Source organism: Bidens hawaiensis, unplaced genomic scaffold (genome assembly GCF_021521415.1).
Source record: "Bidens hawaiensis isolate Kalapana, Puna unplaced genomic scaffold, B.hawaiensis_p1.1 tig00039994_1, whole genome shotgun sequence".
Lineage (NCBI taxonomy): Eukaryota > Viridiplantae > Streptophyta > Magnoliopsida > Asterales > Asteraceae > Bidens > Bidens hawaiensis.
The window spans coordinates 41,338-68,162 of NW_027505635.1; the positions used below are offsets into that span (position 1 = coordinate 41,338).

Sequence of the window (26,825 nt, forward strand, 5' to 3'; positions counted from 1 at the left end):
ATAACTAAATAATATATATTATTTTATACATAAAATTATAATAGAAAAAAATATATAAAAATAATTGATATATAGTAAACGAGCTCGAGCTTAGCCGAGCTCGAGCTTTGAAATAGAGCTCGAAACGAGCCGAGCGCGAGCTCTGTACAAGTTATACGAGCCGAGCTCGGGCTCAGCTCGTCTCGTTTGCACCCTAATTGCATCACAATAGAAAATGCTAATAATTAACAAGTTTTTATATCAATTTAGTATAGCTGTCACTTGAACTAGTACCAATAATAACTAACTCATAAATTATAAATTAGTTAACCAATGAACAGAAACCAGCGTTTACGATCATAAATGAACGAACAAAAGATTACAATAAGAATATATAAACTTCCATCCTTCTACCTCTTACATAACAAAACAAGTATCGGAGCTAACGGTCTGTTCATCATTTGTAGCTTGCAACATATCCACTCATTAACCGACAATCCAGACGCAAACCCTTCAACAACTTCATATTCTTCCCTAAACACCATCAAACATTCATCATATGATCATATCTTTAAAAAAAAAAATCACTTACATCCCACCAGGATGGCCCACATAAACTAACATGCTTATTAGACCTCCTGATGCTAATATCCTGCTTGCAGCTTCCATTCCTAATAAGGTTGTTTCGGATTTAGTAATTACTATTTTGTCACTTCCTGGAAGATATCCTAAGTTGAATGCAACCAGCCTATTTAAATATAATAAACACACTGTTAGGTGCAGGGCCGAAGCTTGGACAAGTTCCCCGCGGGGGGGGGGGGGGGGGTGCATTAAAAAATTCATAAACACAGGGGGCGGCCTCAAATTTTAAGTCGAAAACGGGTTAATTTACACTACGCATAAGAATTATCGGATGGAAACAGGTAAATTTACACCACTATGCAAAAAAACAGGGAGGGGGCGGGCCACCCCGGGCCCTCACTAAATTTCACCCCTGGTTAGGTGCAACTTTATAAAAATATTGGATTATGAGTCACACTTGGGGGTGTAAACGAGCTGAGCCCGGGCTAACCCAAGCTCGAGCTCGGCTCTTTATTATTTATTAATTAATTTATACTAAAGAATTTTATATACATAACATTATATTATATATATAGTTATTTTATTGTAACTTACAAATAATAATGGTTATTATATAAATATATATACTAAATATATAACATTTAGTGAACTATATATATATATATAGTTAGGCCTGTAAAAAAACTGAACGTTTAGTGAACTATTAGTGAACCGTTCGACGGCAAGTTCGCTCATGTTCATTTATTTAATAAGCAAACAAACATGAACACATGTTTTGTTTGTTCATTTATGTTCGTGAACGTTAGTTTATGTTCGTTTATTAGTGTTCGCTCATGTCTGTTTATTTATGTTCGTTTACATATTAACAGAAAATAATTAAATATTATCTGAATGAGTCATCTAGTTAATGGTTTTATATGTGCTCGTTTGTGTCCATTTGTGTTTGTTTGTGTTCATTTATGTTTGCTTATCTTTGTTCAGTAATGTTCATTTATGTTCGTGAACTGTTCGTTTAGACTTTAAATAAACGAACACGAACATGTTCATTTTTTAAATAAACGAACATGAACGCAATTTTTTTGTTCGATTAAGTGTTGGTGTTGGTGTTCGTGTTCGCTCAATTCGTTTACAGGCCTAAAAACATTAAATAAACTAACACAAATTTTGTTCGATCAAGCTTATTTTTAGGCTCAGCTCCACTCGAGCTTTTAGCGAGCCGATCTCAAGCAGCTTGCAAGCGGCTTGACTCGTTTACACCCCTAGACTCGCACTATATACCTCACCGTGACGCCCCTTGGAACAACTTCTTCCATTTTGCTGTGGCAGGTGGCAAACAGCTCTACCATTTCTCTCTAAAAACAATAATAACAGTCAACTTAAAATTCATAGAAAATTTGTTAAATATAAAAACTGGTTACCTTATGCGGGTCAAGTGATTTATCCAACAAACACGCGGTATTTTGTATCGCGGATTCTTGAATATCCATGGAATAAAGATGGCCATTACATGATTCATCAGCCACCATATTAGCCATTGCCAGTGTATCATAGCCGTTTCCGCAAGTGGCATCCACAACTGCATCACCTTTCTTGACTACATGTTTCCATATACTGTGTTTATAACAGAACACAAAAATTGTAACATGATTATTGTACACACTACTAAATGTTTAATTGTTCATGTGTTATAATATAAGTTGACTTAATTTAACCTCATTTAAGGGGTGTTTGGGATTTAATTATTTAAGTCAAATATTAAATATACTTTTTAAAACCAAGGTTCCAAACACCCCCTAATTTGGCACAAATCAAAGAATATGAAATTCGGGGTGCAAACAAGCTGAGTTGCTCGTGAGCTACTCGAGATCAGATTCATAAAAAGCTCAAACCGGGCCGATCCTTATCAAGCCTTGCACGGTAAGCTCGATTGGGCTCATTAAGCCTTAACGAGCCAAATGTACTTTAAAGTTTCAACTTTTTTGGACTTCTATGTATTAATTTCACACTGCACAACTGAGCTCGAGCTGAACTTTGGCTCATTTAAGATATTGCACACGAGCTCAACCCTAGCTTAGCCTCGTTAACATTTCTCTCAAAGTATATTAAAATAACTAAAAACATACATAAATTAATTAATAATATAAACAAGCTCGAGCCCTCGGCTCGGCTTGTTTACACCCCCATATGCAATATCCCTTATGTTCCCAAATCCATATTAATCTTGAATTCTTGATTACTATATCTTAAAGGGTAATGTGGTACAAATTTACAATAAAGGCAGATGATTTACATATAAAAATATAAATTCGACGAGCAATGAAGCACCTACGAGTGAGCAACTTCGGTGGCCTTTCTCTTTCCGAATAAATAGTCCGTCATCGCACACTCTAGACCTAGTGTTAGAATCAAATACAAACAACAATTAACGTGACAGAGTAGTTATGCTAACAACTCTACTTATTTTTCTCATGGTGTAACTACTCTTGTTCAAAACAGTACAATAGTAAAAATAATTATTCTAGTTATTTGTACGTTTAGTTAGTCAATTTCATTTGTAGCAGATTCCATCATGTATATTAAATAACAATCATATGCGCGTATAGGGCTGGCATATCGTGTATACCCATACACAGATAAGAAACGAACACGAAACATGTATACCTGTACATGACACAAAAACTTATCGTGTACCTGTATCCCAAACTCGAACACGAACCTGTTAATACCAGGTGTACACGATAAGACATGATAAGAGTTGTTTAGAAACACGAACCTGCAACTGCAAAGAGGCCGGACTGCCGGAGAATCGGAGATGTGGAGAGGTAAACCGGAGAATCGAAGGGCTGTGACTAATGGAGATTTAGAGGCAAACCACCCGACTACCGGAGATGCAGAGAGAGAGAGAATCGGAGAAAGGTTTGTGCGCAGTGTTCGATTGTTTGGTATAAAAATAAGGGGTTAACTTAAAATATTTAAGGTATACAACATATTTATTATTTTATTTTATTATTTATAAAAAAATCTAATCAATCATGTACTAATGGCCTAATGGGTACTTAACAGGTAAACGAGTATTTTACCGGTTTAGACACAAAAATTAATAGGCCCATTCATGCCAACCTGTTTAGTACGCGAAACCTATTAAGACCATACCCGATGGCGGAACTTGATCAGTAACATTGGGGAGCCAAAATTTTAAACTAGTCATAAATTCATATATATAAATAAATCCCAAAAAATAACATGCTCTTGCATATAGATAAATATAAATGAATATGAGCTTTTGAATAGGAGTGGTAAAAGATATAAAAAAACATCATAATTACAAAGACATGGGCTATACATCCTACTTTTGAACCGAAAACCTAAGGGGCCGCAACCGCTCCCCGCCCCAAATAAGGTCCGCCCGGGCGCGATACCTGTTAAAGTCGTGTAAGTTCGTACCGTGTATCGTGTCTAAATTGCCAGCCCTATACGTGTATGTCTATGAAGAGCATAAAAAAATCATGAAACAAATAGAGAAGCATACCCGATAGAGGAGAGTCATCAGTGGGATTAATTGGTTGTGAGTGGAAGCCAATATTATGATTATAATGGTTCGAAGAAACTGAGGAAACAAAGTGAAGAAACACTAACCGGACCCCGGACAGATTACTGGTAACCTGGGGGTTGGAGAGATGTTTCCCACGAGGGGTTAGACCCTTGGAAGATGGTTCTTCTGATAACCTGCAAAACAGACACCGTGAGCTCGTCACTGAGAAGGGGGGGGGTTCCTCCTTGTGACCACCCTCCGGCGTGAGAATCAGACTAGATTGCTCTTTAAATATAAAAGTATATTAAGAGATTGCTAGAGCAGATATCAGGTATATTCTGATGATAATGTGATAATGTAATGTTGTGTCTAGATGATCATACCATTTGGGGTATTTATAGCCGAAGGTAGGTTTCCAAGGAGGTATGGCCGGCTGCAACAGTGTTCCTGTTCATCAACAGTAGCCTACGCACGTGCCCTGCTGGTAGTTGGTGGGTAGGCAGCGGCTGATAGTGACCAGGCCTGCTGTATACTATTCCCTTTCCACCAACTGCCGGCTACGCACGTGGTATGACAGTAGTTGGTGAGTAGGCAGCGGCTAATAGGCAGCGGCTAATAGTGATACAGTACAGGAACATGCTGCTCGCCATACTGTATCAGTGAGCTGTCGTATCTCTGATCAGATCTTTCGCCCATACCTCGTCAGGTACAGTAAAAGATCCTTCAGTATACAGACTGGCTTATTTGGGCGGGAGTATTCCCCCTCCCGCCTCTGTGCGGGACTGCTCCCGGCTTTGCTCATTCCTTCAGGTGACACTGAATGATCGAGAGCTAAGTACCTTGTGCGTGTAGCCATGCTGCGCGGGTGGCCTTCCCTCATGGCTTGTATCCGAGGCTGCGGGAACAGGCGGAGTCCTTCACCATGGGAGGCATTTCCTGCGGGAACAGCTTGCGTACTGCGCGTAAGGACGTCACGTCTCTGAGCATGGTTGGTCCTGCGGATCCAGTTGGTCTCTGCGCAGACGTCCCTGTTTAAGGTGAGTCTTGCGGGTCCAACTGGGCTCTGCTGGGACCTACCTCTTCAAGTCCCCCCAGTCCAATGTTCTTCTCATGCGTGTTTAATAAAGTGAGGTGAACTTTTGGACTTAAGCAAAGGGTTTTGAAAAGGGTTTTGTAAGGTTTTCCATGGGGATTCCCTTCGCGGAAGTCCTTGTCACTTGCAGAAATGCCCGAGTTTCCTGCTTGGTCTTTGGGTATGATGCGGGTAGGTCTGTAACCTCCTCGCAAGTCAGGAGCATTGAGTCCCAGTTGTATGGATTTTCCATGAGGTTTTGGTAGTTTTGAACATAGTGATCAATTATGTTAAGACCACCAATTCCATCCTGGAGCTTCAAACAACGTAGTTCTCGACGTTCCCGGTATGCGGGGATGTTATTTCCGTTTCCGCAAGCATTGCCCAGAAGATCCTTCTTGGTTTCAATTCCCAGCGGAGCGCTAGGTATGTGAAGGGTTTTGCCTTGACACTGTACCTGCGCTCGTCTTACGGTTACTTTACTTCCAAGGTATTCCTGGCGTCAATTCCCTGCGGGTGCTAGGTATGTGAAGGGTTTTGCCTTTACACTGTACCCGCACCCGTCTTATAGTTACTTGGTTGCCGAGGAATACTTGGCTTCAATTCCCTGCGGGTGCTAGGTATGTGAAGGGTTTTGCCTTAACACTGTACCCGCGGCCGTCTTACGGTTGTTCGCCAAGATTTTCTTGGCTTCAATTCCCTGCGGGTGCTAGGTATGTGAAGGGTTTTGCCTTAACACTGTACCCGCATCCGTCTTACGGTTACTTGTTTGCCAAGGTTCTTGGCTTCAATTCCCTGCGGGTGCTAGGTATGTGAAGGGTTTCGCCTTAACACTGTACCCGCATCCGTCTTACGGTTACTTGTTTGCCAAGGTAAGGGGGGATTTTCCCGCTTACTTTTTAATATTTTCGAATTTTGAATTTTGAAATTCGAAGAGTTGGTGAAAAGATAAGAACAGTCCAAACCTCTGAAACGTCGTGCGACGGTTTCTTCTGACTGTGTCAGGACGTGCAGGAAGTTATGGTGACGTGACAGAACATGGTCATTCCAGACGCTTTTTCATGCGCGTGGGCGCGATATTTCGGGCGCGTGGCCGCGAAATTACTGGCATACGTCCTTTCAACAGCTGTTGCCAGCTTGCTTTTTGCCACGTGTCATAGTTTCATTGCACATTCGATTTCTCTCTCCTCCGCATTAAATTCACCGCATTAATTGCGATTACTATATAAAGGGGGAGAGGGTTATTTGTAATCCATACTTTTCACTCTTCTCTTAATCTTTAAGGCGATTTCCGGCGAATACTCCTTTATTCAATCGAGCATTCTCTCGAAATCGTTCTCTTCTTCCTCTTCAAGATGTCTTCTCGTGATGCTGAAGCTATAGCTGACGACAGGGGTACTGCTGGTGAGTGCCAGTGTGCTCTGCCCGGCGATCAGTACCGGTATGTTGTCAGGAAGTTCATGCTCGATCATCTCGAGCATGAGTTTCCTGAATCCCACCAGACCGTGTACGATGCACCCAATGGCAAGATCGGGGTTTATGCTGCATTTTTTGTCTATGGGAATCTTAGATTCCCATTGACAAAATTTGTTTACCGTGTCCTTGAGAGGCACGGTGTCCATTTGACCGAGCTGCACCCCATGGCGATCGCCAAGATTCGCCATTTTGAGTGGGTGTGCCGGATTTTGGGCATCGAGCCCCATGTGGACCGCCTGATGACCTTCTATACCTGGAGGTGCATCCAAGGGTGGTACACCCTGACGACCCGTATTAAGGGTCTGAAGATTTGCGACACCGAGCGCAGTCTTCGCGCGTGGAAGCAGGAATTCTTCTACATTTCTGCCCGCGCCATCCCCCTAGCCATGAAGTTTAAAAATGGCCAAGCGATACCGAGCCTTCACGCCCCCAATTACCAGGAGGCGGAATGGTTTTCGAAGATATCCCGGATCCAATCTCCGGTTTACCGGTTTGCGGAGTCCGGGATGGTCATGTTAGGGATGAGCCGGGTGTGGAAGGATGCGTCTCAGGTTCCCATCCTTCTCGAATACGGTTTGAACTCTATTCCCTATGGTATGTCTTGTCTTTCTTTTTGATACGAGTTTGTCTTCTAACTGTTTCTTTTCTTTCAGAGGGAAATGATTTGGAGTCGCTTCTGTTTCCGCGGGAAGCCGACGGTCCCGCGCGGATGGGTACTCGTGCTTTGGACGAGGGCGAGTTGCCCATCCTGGAGCAAACAGCGGATCGGTTTGTGGAGGTCTATCCGCTGGGCCACGAGATCCTGAGCCACCGGCGGCCAGGTAAGGCGATATTCTTTCCTCAACCCCTTAATGCTGTACCCGCTGTTGGAATTCTTGACCCGTCTTCTGAGGAATCCTCAGATGCTCCTCCGTTGGTGCTGAAGAAGAAGGCTGCCGCCGGCGTGAAGGGGAAGGAGAAGGCCTCCACAGCTGATCCCGTGGTTCTATCTGACTCGGAGTCAGATAGTGAAGAGGTGGCGGGGAAGCCCGGTGGTGAGAAGACCACTGTTCCGGAGGCTACGACCGTTACCTCCGGAGAACCAACGAAGACGACGGTGACCGGTACCAAGAGGCCGGCTCCATCGGGTTCCTCCCCGCCCGTCCGTACATTCAGGGTCAAGAAAACCCGTAAGTACAATCATAATGTCTTTGCAGATTTATTACTTCTTAAATTTATCTAACACTTTCTTCTTTGTGCAGGCGTGGATGTTGACGCATTCCGGGGTGAAGCGCAGGGGAGTACCTCCCCGCCAATGACGGTAGGCTCGGTCAGCCTTCCTGAGGCGTCGACCCAGGCGCCTGCGCCTGCATCCGCTGGTCCAGTTGCTCGTTCCTTTGAGCCAACTGTTCCGGCCGAGATGACGTCACCGCCGGCCGTGAGTGCGATTTTTACCGCATCCTTCACGGAGCCGGCGGTTACTGCTGCTGCTGAGGAGGCGGCGACCACAACGGCGACCACGGCGGCTGCCACCATGCCCGCGCCACCGGCACCTACGGCCGGACCATCAGGTACGCGCAGGGCTTCCCGCCGATCTTTGCCCCCTTCCCGTCTGCCTGACCTGTTGGATGGATTTCCTTTAGGTTCAGGTGATGGGTTTGGCGGCTATCGGCCTGTCATTGACCCTACAGGTGCGTAGGGTTCCTTTCTTTTTCCCTTATGTTTATCATCTTTTCCTTACTGCCTTTGTTTCTTTTGCAGTGTCGGATTCCAATGAAGTGTATGTTCCGCGATGGAACATACGCCGAGGAACAACCCTTCGTACCCCTGTGGAGTGCGTGGACTGGGCTCGCCACGCTGCTCCTCATGGTGCGTTGGGGGAAGCCATGGCTAGCTACCAGGAGGGTAGGCTAACCAATGAGCTTCGGGTTCTCCAAGCCCGGATGCAGCCGCGCGTCGAGCTGCTTTGTCGTGAAAACGACAAGTTGAAAGCAGCTCGCGCCAAGGACGTATCTGAGGCGCGTGCTCTTCGGGAGGAGAACCAACAGCTGGCGGCAGCTGCCGCCGCCAAGGAGAAGGCCTTCAAGGCCCTCGAGGTTGAAGTTCAGGCGCGACTCGAGGCCCGTTCCAAGGCTGCCCAAGCTGTGAATGAACAGCTACGGCTGGCCAGGGAGACTGCGCGAAACGCAACCGAGAGGGCTGCCCAGGCTGAAGCCGTTGCTGAGCCTTTGCGTGTGGAGAATGAGGAGCTGAAAGGCAAATTAGAGGCTCTCCAACGCGCTCATGATGCCTTGGCAATGGAAGATGCCAAGAAACTCCAGGAAATCCTGGACCAAAGGGGGGTGCTTGACCAGACCGAGCGGAAGCTTAAGGGCGTCGAAGAGGCTGCCGCTAAGGAAGTTTTACTTGCCAACCTTAACAAGAGCGTAGCCGAACGCGCCCATAACGAAGCTCAAGCTGCCCTCCAATGGCTTCTTCGAGAAGCGTTGCCTCAGGTATGTTTAGCTTTATCTTCACGCTTTTCTTTTGTAAGAAAAGGTTCTAATACTTGTATTTTTTTTTTTTTTTTTTTTTTTTTTTTGTAGGTTGTGCGTCGGGTCTTTTCAGAGACCTCTTACGATGATGCTATGACCGCAGCCCTCAACGCTTCTCATGAGGATGGGGAAAAGGCCGGCTTCCTGCTTGGTCTAGGGTTTGTTGAGAAAGGCGTCCCGCCTTCCAACTTCCCTTTACTCGATGTGGATACCGAAGCCATTTATGACCAAGCATTGAACCAATACGCCGCCTTCCCGCATCCGGTGGTGGAGAAGGTGGACGAAGTAGCTGCTGCTGATGATGGGTTAGCTGTCCTCAAAGCGTTCCTCGAACCACCCCGTTCTTCTGACGGAGCGGGTCCAAGTGGAAGCGGCCCTGAAGCTTGATCCTGAAGATCCCTTCCCATTGCTAAGATAGACTTGTATAGTTTTATTCTTTTAGGCGGGTAGTTACCCGGCCATTCTTGTAATATATTCTTGAAATATTAATCTTTTTGCTAAGATTGTTATTTCCTTCCTTGGGTTCCTTGCTTTATAAACTTATGACTTGCATACTTAGTTTAAATTAGCAATTTTCCAGGTGTTTAGAATAAGAACCTTTGAACGTGGTTGATAATGGGTTAAAGTTTCGCTTCCTCCTTCGTGATTGTGCGGGTAGAACCGTCACTTGCACTTGGTAGGATGGCTAAACTTTAACTTTTATCTGACCTGCGTGTAGGTTTTCCTTTTCGAAATTTCTAAGGCATTAAGATAAGTTAACCTTTGAACGTGGTTGATAACAGGAAGTCTTGCTTCCTCTTTCGTGATTGTGCGGGTAGAACCGTCACTTGCACTTAGTAGGATGGCAAAACTTTACCCTTATCTGACCTGCGTGTATGTAACATCCTAAAATTTTTTATATTGATAAATAAAAGAAAGTTATGTTTAGTAATTTCACGTTTTAGTTATTTAATGTCGAGTAAGGAACGGGTCTTGGGCTTAGTTATTTTATGAACTCGGCCTGTCTCGACCCGTAGGAAGCCAACCCGAGCCTAACCAAACCCGTAGTATATAAACGAAAGTTCTTGACACTTCCACCATTTTTCACCATCTTCCTTCACTTACACCCACCCAAACACTCTCATTTCTAGAGAGAGAAGCTAGAGAGAGAAAGTTCTCAAATCACAAATCCGAGTCCACAATCTTGTTCCTAATCGTTTTTGGTAAGTCCCTCTCGAAAATCATCCGTTTTCATAACCATTTTCGACCTCAAATCGAGCAAAAACTCCCATTTTCGTAACTTGAGTTTTCGGGTCAAAAACCGCCTTGTTTTGGTGTCAAAATGCAAGCTTTTGTGTTTAAAAGTACTAGGAATCGATAGCCCTTTCAATCCCGAGCATTTCCATGTCAAAAACTTCGATTTTGGGTCAAAAATCTGGAAAATCTGGAAAACCCGTGGGTTTCTCCGTCGCCCAGCTTGAAGGAGTCGAATCAGACTCATTCGATCGAACCAGTCGATCGAATCAGTCCATTCGATCGAATGCGTAGATCGAACAAGTCCAGTCGACCGAATAGGGAAGCAACCGAATGGTCTCCAACTCATTCGATCGAATGAGTTTTGTATTCGATCGAATGAGTGTTGTATTCGATCGAACGTGTTCCTATTCGATCGAACGTGTTCCTGTTTGATCGAACGTGTTCCTATTCGATCGAACGTGTTGTATTCGATCGAACGTGTTCCTATTCGATCGAACGTGTTCCTATTCGATCGAATCAAGCCAGAACCAAGCTGTTTCCAAGTTCGCCTAAGGTTTAACTTCGCCTGAAGCGAAGTTCGTCTATAAAATAAATTAAAAACCTAATGGAAAATGTGTTAAGGCAGTTATCGAAAATAAAATTTTTCCAAGCTGACCTGGCAGCTTAACCCCAGCCAGGGGCTCTGCCCCTTGGACCCCGCTAGGGGCTGCCGCCCCTAGAACCCCGCTGCTAGGGGCGCTGCCCCCGGACCCCCGTTCGTTGTGGGTCATATATAGATAGAAATTCAAACGAGTAGCAGTAGTTAATTGATATGTGTAAATATTATACAGTTAGCCGAGCCCAGTTAAAGAAAGGAATTACGATCAACGGCGAGCGTAACAGGATCCAGGTGAGTTTCTAGCCCCATTCCTTGTTATGTTTTCGGGGCTGTGTGCATACTTGATGTGTTGTTAATACATTTATCCAAAGTGATAAGTGTATGCCATAGGTGATATATGTGATATGTATGAATGATTGCTTGATGGTTCGTGAACGATCTTCGGATATTGCACGTACTGTCAGGTTGTAACGTTATAAATATGGCAAGTATGATATGTATGTTTATGTGTATGAACGTAAGAAAGTTAATAAAAGAAGGAAATGACGGTTGTATGGTTGTATGGTTACGAAAGGGGTACCGAGCCCTAATAATACTCGAGGTATGATGTATGGTTGTATGGTAACGAAGAGGGAATCGAACCCTACTAATATTCGAAAACATGGGACCAGACCCTAATAATATCTGTGATGTTAGGGACCAGACCCTAATAATATCTGTGATGTTAGGGACCAGACCCTCATAATATCTGTGATGATAGGGACCAGACCCTTATAATATCTGTGATGTTAGGGACCAGACCCTTATAATATCTGTGATGTTAGGGACCAGACCCTTATAATATCTGTGAGGTTATAGGGCGAAAGGCTCTTTAAAACGTATGATTATGAATGTAAAGAAAGTATGTAAGTAAGAAAGAAAGTATGTAAGTAAGAAAGAAAGTATGTAAGTAAGAATGAAGGTATGAGTACTTATGTGTGTATGAAAGAAAGTTATGAGGTTAAGTACGTATGTATGTAACAAGGTATTGTATGGTAGTGTATGATTAACTAGAACTCACTCAGCGTAGCTGACTTTTAGTATGCACGCAGGTGAGTAGGATGAGACAGCTGGCTTGAGTGGAGGACACATGGCAGAAGACTAAAGCCTGGCATCTGAAGATCCGATATGTTTTATAAGTTACGTTTTGATTTTGAAAGACAAGAGGAATGTTTAAAGACATGATTATGAATTGATATGTAATGTTTTATGAAAGTTTTATATTCCGCGTAAAGTTTTTAATTAACTCTGATATTTAGAACTGTGTTTATGAGTAAATCCAACACGAAAGTAGGGTTACCGGTAACGGGGCCTTACAAGTTGGTATCAGAGCAAAGTTCGAGAGATTTAAGCATCCTACATGCTTAGACTCGAACAGAGAATGGGATTGAAGTAAGAAAGGAAAGAAGATGCCAGTTCAAGAATGCCATGTGTCGCTCAAGCAAGATCAGTAAAGGTAAAGTGCATGATTAAATGATGTATGTTAATAAGAAAGAAAGGATATGTGAACGATAGGGATAGGAATAATTGACTGTTTAAATTGACAAACTGCTTAAGTAGAACCAGCACAAATAGACTCATAAAGGGAAGTGTATATGACACGGAAAGTAACGTGATCAGCTAATCACAACTGGCCACTGTTATTACCTGTTAGCCTTACTATCCTTGTACAAGATAGTTCCTTGAGTGATGATGTTTGTGTTTTCTCATATAGGATACTGATGGCTGGAGCTGGAGAATTTGTTGAAGCTGGGGGTCGCACTGGACGTCGTGGCAGGCCTCGTCTTGTCCGGCAACCCTCGGTAGAAGAAGCTTCCCACACCGAAGATGAAGGAAGCGCAGCTGGAGGAGACCAGAACAACAACGAGGAAGTTCAACTTAGTCCTGCAGTTCAAGCAGCCATTGTTCAGGCTGTAGTTGCTGCTGTGAAGAACCTGAATCCCGAAGGATCTGCTGGAAGCCGTGAACGAACTGCTGAAGGGGCGGGTGGTGATGGTAGAAAGGATGGGGAAGGTGAAAGAGGGGCCTCGAGTGGGGATAAGTCTGTGAAAGTCGATGATAGGAGAGGAGGACAAGGTGGGTGCAGCTATAAGTCCTTCAAAGGTTGTGACCCGCCTAAGCTGACTGGTTTAGGAGACGCAATCGCTACTCTCCAGTGGTTAACCGCTATGGACAAGGTTATCCGCATTAGCGAATGCCGTCCCGACCAAGCTGTGGGCTATGCTACTCAGTCATTCGTAGATGAGGCTATGTATTGGTGGGAGAGTGTGGAGCAGAGGAAGACCCGTGAAGAGATCAAAGGGATGAAGTGGGAAGATTTGAAAGAGTTGGTAATGAAGAAGTTCTGTGCAGATGCCGAGGTTGAAAGAACGGAGATGAAGTTCCAGAATTTAAAAGCCGGTATGATGACGCATCGTGAGTATACCACGGAGTTCAACCGACTATCTAGGTTGGTGCCTGACATGGTTGACACTGAAGTCAAGAGAATCAAGTGTTATGTGAGGGGGTTGCCACAAAAGGTCCGCATGTTAGTCAGGGCGGTTCAACCTGCTACTTTTGATTCGGCTGTTGGACTTGCGGAAATGGTCTATGCCGACGTGGCCGCGGATGATGGGGTGGAAAGGGACGAAGAGAAAGAGAAGAAAGGGGTCACTCCTGCTAAACGACCCGGTACTCAGTTATGGAACTCCAGGGATAAGAAACAGAAAGTGTGGGAGAAGAGATCGTGTAAGACCTGCGGAAAGAGGCATGGTGGTGAGTGCAAGTGGGGTAAAAGTTCTAATGTTTGTCTCAAATGTGGAAAGGCTCATGGTGGAGAATGCAGAATGGGGTCGAATGCCTGTTATAAGTGTGGGAAGGTAGGGCATTATGCCAATGAGTGCAGTGCGAAGCCAGCATGTTACAAATGTGGCAAGACAGGCCATATGTCAAGGGAGTGCACTGAAGGTGTAGCTGGAGGTAGTGGAAAGAAGGATGCCGATCAAGCTAGGCCCAGAACTAGAGCCTACATGCTGACCCAGGAACAAGCCAGGCAGATTCCGGATGTCGTCACAGGTACGTTTCTAGTGAACGATGTTTCCGCTTCTGTATTATTTGATTCTGGTGCGAATAGAAGTTTTGTAGCTACGACGTTTAGTAAACTAGCTAAAATGAAAGGCTGCCGAGTGTCTGAAACTTTTGTAGTAGAAACCGCAAGTGACACTTCGGTGAAAATAACAAAAATGGTGAAGAATTGTAAGATAGAGTTAGAGGGACATGAGTTCCCTGTTACTTTGTATGTTATGGCCTTAGGAGGGTTCGATGTAGTCTTGGGTATGGATTGGTTGTCGGAGTTTGAGGCTCAGATAGTATGTAAAAGTAAGATGATAAGGTTAAAGTCATTGGATGGTAGTGCGGTGACGGTTTATGGTGATAAGGAGAGTTATGGACTTAATGTCATTTCGATGATAAAAGCCGAGGGTTTGTTAAGGCGAGGGTGCGGTGCCTACCTGGCGTATGTTGTCAACGCTACGGCCGAGACGAAAGAAATGAAGGATGTTCCTATTGTGCGCGACTACCCAGAAGTATTCCCTGAGGATCTTCCAGGGCTGCCACCGGAGCGAGAAATAGAATTTCAGATAGATTTAATACCAGGAGCCCAGCCCGTCGCGAAAGCGCCTTACCGTCTAGCACCGTCCGAGATGAAGGAATTATTGTCCCAACTGCAAGAACTCCTCGACAAGGGTTTTATCAGACCGAGTGTTTCTCCATGGGGCGCACCGGTTTTGTTTGTGAAGAAAAAGGATGGAAGTATGAGAATGTGCATAGACTATCGTGAGTTGAATAAGCTTACGGTAAAGAATAGATACCCCTTGCCTAGGATTGACGATCTGTTTGACCAACTGCAAGGTTCGAGTTGGTTCTCACGAATAGATCTCAGATCAGGCTACCATCAGCTGAAGGTGAAAGAGGTAGACATCCCTAAAACAGCGTTCCGAACGCGGTATGGACACTACGAGTTCCTTGTAATGTCATTCGGTCTAACAAATGCTCCTGCAGCATTTATGGACATGATGAATAGGGTGTGTCGACCGATGTTGGATAAGTCGGTTATCGTCTTCATCGATGATATATTGATTTATTCAAAGAGTGAGTCTGACCATGCCGAGCATCTGAGAGAGGTATTGGAAGTTCTGAAGAAAGAAAGGTTGTACGCCAAGTTTTCGAAGTGCGCGTTCTGGTTAAGAGAAGTGCAATTTTTAGGTCATGTGGTTAATCCGGAGGGGATTACCGTGGACCCAGCTAAGATTGAAGCGATAACGAATTGGAAGACTCCGCAGAATCCGACTGATATACGAAGCTTCCTAGGGTTAGCTGGCTACTATAGGAGATTCATCGAAGGTTTCTCCAAGATAGCCGCACCGCTGACCGGTATGACCCGAAAGTCGATAGTATTCAGTTGGGGAAAATTTCAAGAAGAAGCCTTTGAAGAATTAAAGAGAAGACTCACGCAAGCTCCAATCCTTACTTTACCCGATGGTGATGAGGATTTTGTTGTTTGTGCTGATGCCTCGCATCAAGGGTTAGGTTGCGTGTTGATGCAACGAGGGAAGGTGATAGCCTACGCGTCTAGACAGTTGAAGGTCCATGAGAGTACTTACCCGACGCATGATTTGGAGTTAGCGGCTGTAGTGCATGCTCTTAAGATATGGAGGCATTATCTGTACGGCACTAAGTGTACTATCTATACCGATCATAAGAGTTTAAAGTACTTCTTCGAGCAGAAAGAACTGAACATGAGGCAGAGAAGATGGTTAGAATTGATAAAGGATTACGACTGTGAGATTAAGTATTACCCCGGTAAAGCTAACGTGGTTGCTGATGCGTTAAGTCGGAAGAATGAGGAAGTCCTTGCAACAGTGAAGTCATACAAGTTGATCATGAACCCGAGTCTTTTTGAAGAAATCATCAAGGTGCAGTCAGAAGTGTTAATAGATGAAGGGTTAGTAAAGAAGGAAAGGATTTATGGCCAGCAAGATGAGTTGATGGAAAACACTCATGGAGTTAAGACTAGGTTCGACCGTATGTGGATCCCACGCCATGGTGATCTTAGAAGTCGAATCTTAGATGAAGCTCATAAGTCAAGGTACTCAATCCATCCAGGAGCTACAAAGATGTACCAAGACTTGAAAAGAGATTACTGGTGGCCAGGATTGAAGAGCGATGTAGTGGATTATGTTGGTAAGTGCTTAACTTGCTTACAAGTCAAAGCCGAACACCAAAAGCCTTGTGGGAAGATGCAACCGCTAGAGATACCTGAGTGGAAATGGGAACACATCACCATGGATTTCATAACTAAGCTACCTCGTACAGCTAAGCAACATGATACCATCTGGGTGATTGTGGACCGTTTGACCAAGAGTGCTCACTTTCTGCCCATACGAGAGGCCATCTCGTCAGAAACGTTAGCAAGCTTGTTCATTAAAGAAATTGTAACCAAGCATGGAGTACCGTTATCGATCGTGTCTGATAGGGATACACGGTTTACTTCGAGGTTCTGGAAGAAATTTCATGAAGCTATGGGGACGAGGTTGAACATCAGTACGGCGTATCATCCTCAAACCGATGGACAGTCTGAAAGGACGATCCAAACCCTTGAGGATATGCTACGTGCTTGCGTTTTAGATTTTGGTGGAAGTTGGGATGATCATCTGCATCTGGCAGAGTTCTCCTATAACAACAGTTACCATTCGAGTATTGGTATGCCACCGTTTGAGATGCTGTACGGTAGACGATGTAGAACCCCGGTGTGTTGGGGTGAGATTGGTCAGAAGGAAATGGGAAGTATAGAAGTGGTTCAAGAAACGTCTTCAAAGTTCGATAAGATCAAAGCAAGAATGAAAGCCGCTCAAGACAGACAAAAGTCTTATGCGGATAAGCGGCGACGACCAATTGAGTTTAACGTTGGCGACTATGTGATGCTTAAGGTCTCGCCTTGGAAGGGGATTATCCGTTTTAGGAAAAGAGGAAAGTTGAGTCCGAGGTACATTGGACCGTTCAAGATTGTAAAACGTGTGGGTGAAGTAGCTTACAAACTGGATTTACCCGATGAGTTAGAAGGAATTCATTCAACCTTCCATGTTTCTCATCTGAGGAAGTGTCTAGCTGATGACACGTCTCACGTGCCCTTAATGGACATCGAGGTTGATGAACAATTGAACTACATCGAGCAACCGATAAAGATCGTTGATCGCAAGGAGAAGCAGCTTCGTCACAAGATTATACCCTTGGTCAAAGTGATATGGAAGCACCGCAAGGGATCTGATGCTACTTGGGAAGTCGAGGATGAGATGCGCAAGTTTTACCCTAGTTTGTTTATGTAATAGTTAGGTTTCGGGGACGAAACCTCTTTAAGGGAGGAAGACTTGTAACATCCTAAAATTTTTTATATTGATAAATAAAAGAAAGTTATGTTTAGTAATTTCACGTTTTAGTTATTTAATGTCGAGTAAGGAACGGGTCTTGGGCTTAGTTATTTTATGAACTCGGCCTGTCTCGACCCGTAGGAAGCCAACCCGAGCCTAACCAAACCCGTAGTATAAAAACGAAAGTTCTTGACACTTCCACCATTTTTCACCATCTTCCTTCACTTACACCCACCCAAACACTCTCATTTCTAGAGAGAGAAGCTAGAGAGAGAAAGTTCTCAAATCACAAATCCGAGTCCACAATCTTGTTCCTAATCGTTTTTGGTAAGTCCCTCTCGAAAATCATCCGTTTTCATAACCATTTTCGACCTCAAATCGAGCAAAAACTCCCATTTTCGTAACTTGAGTTTTCGGGTCAAAAACCGCCTTGTTTTGGTGTCAAAATGCAAGCTTTTGTGTTTAAAAGTACTAGGAATCGATAGCCCTTTCAATCCCGAGCATTTCCATGTCAAAAACTTCGATTTTGGGTCAAAAATCTGGAAAATCTGGAAAACCCGTGGGTTTCTCCGTCGCCCAGCTTGAAGGAGTCGAATCAGACTCATTCGATCGAACCAGTCGATCGAATCAGTCCATTCGATCGAATGCGTAGATCGAACAAGTCCAGTCGACCGAATAGGGAAGCAACCGAATGGTCTCCAACTCATTCGATCGAATGAGTTTTGTATTCGATCGAATGAGTGTTGTATTCGATCGAACGTGTTCCTATTCGATCGAACGTGTTCCTGTTTGATCGAACGTGTTCCTATTCGATCGAACGTGTTGTATTCGATCGAACGTGTTCCTATTCGATCGAACGTGTTCCTATTCGATCGAATCAAGCCAGAACCAAGCTGTTTCCAAGTTCGCCTAAGGTTTAACTTCGCCTGAAGCGAAGTTCGTCTATAAAATAAATTAAAAACCTAATGGAAAATGTGTTAAGGCAGTTATCGAAAATAAAATTTTTCCAAGCTGACCTGGCAGCTTAACCCCAGCCAGGGGCTCTGCCCCTTGGACCCCGCTAGGGGCTGCCGCCCCTAGAACCCCGCTGCTAGGGGCGCTGCCCCCGGACCCCCGTTCGTTGTGGGTCATATATAGATAGAAATTCAAACGAGTAGCAGTAGTTAATTGATATGTGTAAATATTATACAGTTAGCCGAGCCCAGTTAAAGAAAGGAATTACGATCAACGGCGAGCGTAACAGGATCCAGGTGAGTTTCTAGCCCCATTCCTTGTTATGTTTTCGGGGCTGTGTGCATACTTGATGTGTTGTTAATACATTTATCCAAAGTGATAAGTGTATGCCATAGGTGATATATGTGATATGTATGAATGATTGCTTGATGGTTCGTGAACGATCTTCGGATATTGCACGTACTGTCAGGTTGTAACGTTATAAATATGGCAAGTATGATATGTATGTTTATGTGTATGAACGTAAGAAAGTTAATAAAAGAAGGAAATGACGGTTGTATGGTTGTATGGTTACGAAAGGGGTACCGAGCCCTAATAATACTCGAGGTATGATGTATGGTTGTATGGTAACGAAGAGGGAATCGAACCCTACTAATATTCGAAAACATGGGACCAGACCCTAATAATATCTGTGATGTTAGGGACCAGACCCTAATAATATCTGTGATGTTAGGGACCAGACCCTCATAATATCTGTGATGATAGGGACCAGACCCTTATAATATCTGTGATGTTAGGGACCAGACCCTTATAATATCTGTGATGTTAGGGACCAGACCCTTATAATATCTGTGAGGTTATAGGGCGAAAGGCTCTTTAAAACGTATGATTATGAATGTAAAGAAAGTATGTAAGTAAGAAAGAAAGTATGTAAGTAAGAAAGAAAGTATGTAAGTAAGAATGAAGGTATGAGTACTTATGTGTGTATGAAAGAAAGTTATGAGGTTAAGTACGTATGTATGTAACAAGGTATTGTATGGTAGTGTATGATTAACTAGAACTCACTCAGCGTAGCTGACTTTTAGTATGCACGCAGGTGAGTAGGATGAGACAGCTGGCTTGAGTGGAGGACACATGGCAGAAGACTAAAGCCTGGCATCTGAAGATCCGATATGTTTTATAAGTTACGTTTTGATTTTGAAAGACAAGAGGAATGTTTAAAGACATGATTATGAATTGATATGTAATGTTTTATGAAAGTTTTATATTCCGCGTAAAGTTTTTAATTAACTCTGATATTTAGAACTGTGTTTATGAGTAAATCCAACACGAAAGTAGGGTTACCGGTAACGGGGCCTTACAGTGTAGGTTTTCCTCACCTTTTGAGGATAAGTTAACCTTTGAACGTGGTTGATAACAGGAAGTCTTGCTTCCTCTTTCGTGATTGTGCGGGTAGAACCGTCACTTGCACTTAGTAGGATGGCAAAACTTTACCCTTATCTGACCTGCGTGTAGGTTTTCCTCACCTTTTGAGGATAAGTTAACCTTTGAACGTGGTTGATAACAGGAAGTCTTGCTTCCTCTTTCGTGATTGTGCGGGTAGAACCATCACTTGCACTTAGTAGGATGGCAAAACTTTACCCTTATCTGACCTGCGTGTGGTTTTCCTCACCTTTTGAGGATAAGTTAACCTTTGAACGTGGTTGATAACAGGAAGTCTTGCTTCCTCTTTCGTGATTGTGCGGGTAGAACCGTCACTTGCACTTAGTAGGATGGCAAAACTTTACCCTTATCTGACCTGCGTGTAGGTTTTCCTTATCCTTTTTAAGAATTTTGTTTTGAACCGTTCGACGCGCGGTTGTCGATAGGTTAGTGTTCATTTTCCTTTCATGATTCATGCGGATAGACCGGCACTTTCATTTAATGGGATAATTGAACTCTTCTCCTTCAACTGACCTGCGTGAAGGTTTGCCACGTTATTGGGTTCGTGCGGGTAAGACCGCCTTCCCACGCGACGACTTCACGTAATGTGAATGCCGTCACCAGTGTTGGATAGTTTAACCGTTCGACGCGCGGTTGTTGATAGGTTATTATTCAGTTTCCTTAATGATTCATGCGGATAGACCGGCACTTTCATTTTTGGGTGCTGAACTTTTTCCCCTTCAACTGACCTGCGTGAAGGTTTGTCACGTTGCTGGGTTCGTGCGGGTAGGACCGCCTTCCCATGCAATGACGACGTAATTATGCGGTGAAAACCGGCATATTAGTTCAGAAAAGTATAAATGTAAAATCATCAGCTTCGGTGTTCTTAAAGAGAATCATTTCCATTAGAAGTGGCTCTTGGCCTTTTCTTTACAAATTGGAATTGATTTACATGCAGACTGTGTAAATGAGCTCCCTTCCATGTTGGGATGGGAGTGCCATCGAGCCGATACGCACCTGGTTCGGGATCTCGTTCTTTACGCAGCATGTAGTCTCGATTTTGAAGCTGGAATTGATTCGTGTTTTCCCCAGCTGGGGTTCTATACGCACTCGCCTGCTCAGCCTTTATTACGCCATGAGGTGCGCGAGCGTCCCATCTCTGACAAATGCTTCGACCATATCTTTTACATCTATGCATTCTTCAGTGTTGTGGCCCTTTGTCTTGTGAAAGTCACAGTATTTGCTCCGATCAGCATCGTGACGATGTCGGATTATTGGAGGCTTTGGCCATGGGAGCTCTTCAGTGGCGAATATCTCAGTGACGCTTTTGGTGAGTGGCGTCCATCTGGAGTTCCGGTGCGACTGTACATTATCCCTTCCGCCCAACCGATGTTGCAAGCCGGATGAGGTGTCAAAGTTTACCCTTGACTGCCAAATGCCTAGCTTTCGTTTTTTATTTAGTCGGGCGGTGAGGACGTTGTCTTCTCTCGTCCTCTGGGTGTAGAGGTTTGTGCTCTGTGGGAGATCTCTACCCAGTTGCTTCTCTGTTTCCGCATAGCGTTTTGCTGCTGTCATGATGCCATCCCATGTGGATGGCATGCCATCTTTACCCGTTAGGGTGCGGATGAGCTCTGGGTCATGTGCGCCCTGGATGAAGGCAGCGCGAACAAGATCTTCGCTGATATTGCCCAAACTTAGCTTCTTTGAGTTGAAGCGAGTAATGAAGTTTGGCAGAGATTCATCTTCCTCTCGTATGCATTTGAGGATTGTCCATTGCTCCTCGGTATACTTTCGTTGCTGGCTGAAGTGTTGGCTAAACTTCTGTTGGAAGTCTGCCCAGTCGTAGATGTGGTTGACCGGTAGACGATCGAACCATGCTCTAGCAGCCCCCACCAGCGTCATTTGGAACATGTAACACCACGTGGGTTCCGTCCAATTGCTGACGGTTGCCCCCGCTATGAACCTGTTCAAATGATCGTCTGGATCAGATATACCGTCATATGTGCCTATGTTGGGCATTTGTTTGGCACTCTTTGGGGCCATTGCTTCAGCAATGTCCCTTGCAAATTTGGACGTTCCTGCATTTGCAACGTTTGGTCTGAACGTTTTGGAGAAGTCTCGTGGACTTCCACCTGTGCTTTTTGGTTTGAAGGCTTGTCCAAAATGCCTTTTCGGTTGGGATTCCGTTTCTTTACGCTTCCCTTTTGCCCTATGGCGAGGGTTCGCGTCGGAGTCGGATTCCTCCGAGTCATCCTCCCAGTATTCGAATTCGTCGGCCTGTTGCACGGAACGCAAGCGTTCGTCCAACTCAGCCTGGAATTCCTTTTGTCGTGCCTCCGCCCATGCCTTAACTTCATCGAGAGTCTGGCGGGGGAGTTTTCGTTTCTCAAACTGGGTATCGGTGGATCCCAGTAGGCGATCATTTACTGCACTTGCCCCAGCTTTGGTAAGTGGGGTAGTGTTCGTAAAATTTACTTCACTTGCCCCGGCTTCGGTAGCCGGGGTAGTGTTTGTAAAAACTGTGTTGCCGGTGTTCATCCCAGTAGCTGGGGTTGTGGTTACCGGAATTTCTCTAACCATCTTTGTAAAAGTTTGAAAAAACTGGAGAAAATTGTAGTTCTAGCTTTATGCACGGATGGCGCCAATGAAGAAACACTAACCGGACCCCGGACAGATTACTGGTAACCTGGGGGTTGGAGAGATGTTTCCCACGAGGGGTTAGACCCTTGGAAGATGGTTCTTCTGATAACCTGCAAAACAGACACCGTGAGCTCGTCACTGAGAAGGGCGGGGTTCCTCCTTGTGACCACCCTCCGGCGTGAGAATCAGACTAGATTGCTCTTTAAATATAAAAGTATATTAAGAGATTGCTAGAGCAGATATCAGGTATATTCTGATGATAATGTGATAATGTAATGTTGTGTCTAGATGATCATACCATTTGGGGTATTTATAGCCGAAGGTAGGTTTCCAAGGAGGTATGGCCGGCTGCAACAGTGTTCCTGTTCATCAACAGTAGCCTACGCACGTGCCCTGCTGGTAGTTGGTGGGTAGGCAGCGGCTGATAGTGACCAGGCCTGCTGTATACTATTCCCTTTCCACCAACTGCCGGCTACGCACGTGGTATGACAGTAGTTGGTGAGTAGGCAGCGGCTAATAGGCAGCGGCTAATAGTGATACAGTACAGGAACATGCTGCTCGCCATACTGTATCAGTGAGCTGTCGTATCTCTGATCAGATCTTTCGCCCATACCTCGTCAGGTACAGTAAAAGATCCTTCAGTATACAGACTGGCTTATTTGGGCGGGAGTATTCCCCCTCCCGCCTCTGTACGGGACTGCTCCCGGCTTTGCTCATTCCTTCAGGTGACACTAAATGATCGAGAGCTAAGTACCTTGTGCGTGTAGCCATGCTGCGCGGGTGGCCTTCCCTCATGGCTTGTATCCGAGGCTGCGGGAACAGGCGGAGTCCTTCACCATGGGAGGCATTTCCTGCGGGAACAGCTTGCGTACTGCGCGTAAGGACGTCACGTCTCTGAGCATGGTTGGTCCTGCGGATCCAGTTGGTCTCTGCGCAGACGTCCCTGTTTAAGGTGAGTCTTGCGGGTCCAACTGGGCTCTGCTGGGACCTACCTCTTCACAAAGGGTACCGACAATCTATTGTAACATAATCCAACATGTTTGTAGTTGAACTTGAACATGCTGGAAACTGGATAACATCGTAGCATCATCTTGTTTCTATTTGGCGGCGGGTCTCAGACTATCAGTCTCGCATAATGGAATAAATATAAATATAATATAACTCGGGTTTACTAGATGAATATTTAGTGTGATGTGAATGATGCATGAAAGTAGAACATGCAGCTCTTGTAGCTCAGTTGGTTAGAGCACCCGTTTAGTAAGCGGGAGGTCTTGAGTTCAAATTTCAACGAGTGCAAATGTTATTACTTAAAATGAAATATTTAATTTAGATGTTCAAATTTCTGCTTTCAACGAGTGCAAATGTTATTACTTAAAATGAAATATTTAATTTAGATGTTCAAATTTCTGCTCTAGGTTGGAACTTTTGAAAAATTTTATAACCATTAATTTTTTTTTTTATAAATTGTTTTTTTTTTGTTTTGTTTTCCAAAATTTGGATACCAAATCTAGGGGTGTTCATCGGATCGGATAACGGGTTATTCGGTTCGGATTTAAAAATTTTGGAACCCTATCCGAAATCCGATCCGATCCGAATTAGGGACATTCCTATCCGATCTGAATCCGATCCGAATTGAATTCAGATGGATTCGGATCGGATTCGAATAATCCGAAATTATCCGAATAATCCGTATAACATATATACAAACTTAAGTTTTATTAAATAAACATACAAAACTAGAAAATAAAAATAAAACACTACAAGAACAAGGAAGTTAAGGAGTGTTAGAGAGTATAACGACCACATTTTTGTCTATGATGTGTTAGGTTGTGAAGATAGCCTCCACCTTTTCTGGGTTCACCTTGAAACCATCCTTGGTGACCATTACGCCGAGAAATTTCCCTTCTTCCACGCCGAATGTGCATTTGCTCGGGTTGAGCTTCATGTTTACTTCCTTTAGGCGCCGAAGGGTTTCTTCGATGTCTTTGAGCATTTGTTTTTCCTCCCTGCTTTTAATCACCAAATCATCCACGTAGACTTCTAAGTTTTTTCCAATCTGCTCGTTGAAAATTGCGTCCATGAGTCTTTAGTAAGTGGCTCCTGCATTCTTCAAACCAAAGGGCATTTTTGTGTAACAGAAAACACCCTTGTCAGTTCTGAAAGCAGTCTTGTCTTCATCCTGTGGTGCCATTTGAATTTGGTGATAGCCCTTATAGGCATCCAGGAAACATTTGAGCTTAAATGGCACCACAAAGTCCACTTTCATGTCAATGTTTGGGAGAGGGTAACAATCTTTTGGACACGCCTTGTTGAGGTCCTTGAAATCAATACACATTCTCCATGACCCATTGCTCTTCCTTACCATCACAGGATTGGCTACCCATGTTTGGTATCGTATTGGGCGAATGATATTCGCGCGCAGTAGATCTTCTACTTGCTCATTCATGGCCTTTGCCTTCTCGTCTCCCGTGACTCTTTTCTTTTGAGCAATTGGCTCTACAGACTTGAATGTGTTGAGGGAGTGCTGCGCCAGGTCTCGCGGAACCCCAGTCATATCAGAATGTTGCCACGCGAAGACTGACATATACTTTGTGAGCAATCTTTTCATTCTCACTCTTGTGTCATCTGATATCGTAGCTCCGATTGTGATTGTCTGTTCTGGGAATTTTGGGTTGAGAATCCATTCCTCTGGCGCGTTGTTTGCCACTGGAAGCTTCATTCTCCCTTCTCGAGGTATACTTGTTACTGCGCATAAATGATCTCGATACACAAATGTTACTCCTGTTGGTGTTGGGAACCCCAACGCGCCATGCGCTGGTGACGGTATGGCGTTGAATTGGGCAATCGTTCCTCTACCCAAGATCATACTATGGCATGAAGTGGTGGGCAAGACCAGGAAGTTGACAATTTCAGCTCGCTTGTGCTTCTCATCCCCCATAGTTAGTTCGAATTGTATCTGACCTAGGGGGTGAATAATTTCGTTCGAGACACCCGAGATTGGTGCACTCACAACTTCGAGCCTTGCTTGGTCTTCTGGATCCAACTTCCTGAAACATTGCTCATACATGATGTCTGACTCACTACCGGTGTCCACCAAGACTCTTGACACCTCATAATGAGCGATGTGTGCAGTGATGACTAGAGGACTGCTGATAGACGGGCCTCCTCTGATTCTTGGAAAGATTACTTGTTGCTCGCGCCAATCCCCTTTGATTTGCGCGTTTCTCTTCCTCGATCTTTGCCCTTGCTTTCTTCCTTCAGCTACACAGATTCTTTTGAATTTTTTACTGGCTGAGGCTCCGTCTGGTTGTTCATTCTCTGGTCTTGGATTTTTTACCAGGTGAGCCAACTTGCCTGATTTCACATCCTTTTCGATTGCATCCTTCAAATGATGGCATGCATCGGTGTTGTGCCCTGTGGATTTGTGAAATTCACAATATTTGCCACTGTTCGGTGGTCCCTTATGGAGTAATGGCCTGGGGCTTTTAAACTGGACATTCTCTGTGCTTAACACTTGCGAAGGCGTTTTGGTGAGGGGAGTCCATATTCTTGGTAGAGGTCTGTTAGGCTCTCTGCCACCTTCCTTCTTGTCACCTTCTCCGCGATTAAGAATGTCTTTTTGGGGTGGGGGTGAACTTTGTTGCGCTTGCTTTTCTGCGGGAGAATAATTGGTTTGTTGCAACCTGGACCATACGGAGTTTTGTTTGCCCCTCCTTTCATTGTTGCGTGGTGCTTCTGTTCGATGCCCTTTATCTCTTGCTCTGTCTTGGGCAATTTGTTTTTCATTTCGCGCGAAGACTCGCGATGCTTCCATAAGCTTAGCCCAAGTGGTTGGCATGCCTTCTCTGCTCACGAGAGCTCTGCGGAGTTGATCACTGCGCGCACCTTGTATAAAGGCCACGCGCAAGAGTTGTTCAGTGATGCCTCCAATTGCAAGAGATTCCTGATTGAAACGAGTTATGTAGTCTTCAATGGTTTCATCATTTCTGCGTACGCAGTGCATGATGTCATCGGGGTCGCGCGTGTGTCTGCGCTGCTGTATAAAGTGAGCCTGGAACTTTTCCAATAGCTCTTCGAACCCATCGATTTGTCCTGTCGGCAAGCTTTCGAACCAGACACGCGCTGCACCCGTGAGGCAGCGAGCAAACATGTGACACCATGTTGGCATCGTCCAGCTTTCTAAGTTTCCAGTGTTATAAAAACCTTGTAAGAAATCATCTGGATCTGTTGTACAATCGTACTTGCCTAAACCACTTGGCATCTTGGTTTTGTGTTGAATGGGAGCCTTCGCAATGCGCTCAGTGAATTTTGAATGTTTTACCAAGATGGCTGGCCTATATGGTGTGGTTACGTCCACTTGCGCTTTCGCTTGTGGGTT

General features: G+C 44.5%; 1 protein-coding gene and 1 non-coding gene across 2 annotated transcripts; one reads left to right on the plus strand and one right to left on the minus strand.

The window, feature by feature from the left end:
• Window positions 1-389: 389 nt before the first annotated feature.
• LOC143614410 (tRNA (mnm(5)s(2)U34)-methyltransferase, chloroplastic-like) lies at window positions 390-23,537 on the minus strand. The gene is made up of 8 exons (XM_077087857.1): window positions 23,448-23,537; window position 21,838; window positions 4,091-4,168; window positions 2,891-2,954; window positions 1,980-2,172; window positions 1,840-1,913; window positions 572-727; window positions 390-513 (listed from the first exon to the last, which is right to left on the minus strand). The coding sequence occupies exons 1-8, from the start codon at window positions 23,535-23,537 to the stop codon at window positions 390-392; spliced, it is 780 nt and encodes a 259-aa protein (XP_076943972.1).
• Window positions 23,538-23,669: 132 nt separating this feature from the next.
• On the plus strand, window positions 23,670-23,743 carry TRNAT-AGU (transfer RNA threonine (anticodon AGU)). The gene has a single exon. It is a non-coding gene; the product is annotated as a tRNA-Thr (tRNA).
• The last annotated feature ends 3,082 nt before the right edge of the window (window positions 23,744-26,825 follow it).

Coding starts and splice junctions, on each gene's coding strand:
- LOC143614410 (XM_077087857.1), bottom strand. CDS start 23,537: ATGATGCTACGATGTTATCCAGTTTCCAGCATGTTCAAGTTCAACTAC. Junction 2,955..4,090: donor TGATGACTCTCCTCTATCGG/GTATGCTTCTCT, acceptor TTCTAACACTAG/GTCTAGAGTGTGCGATGACG. Junction 2,173..2,890: donor GCCACCGAAGTTGCTCACTC/GTAGGTGCTTCA, acceptor TTATAAACACAG/TATATGGAAACATGTAGTCA.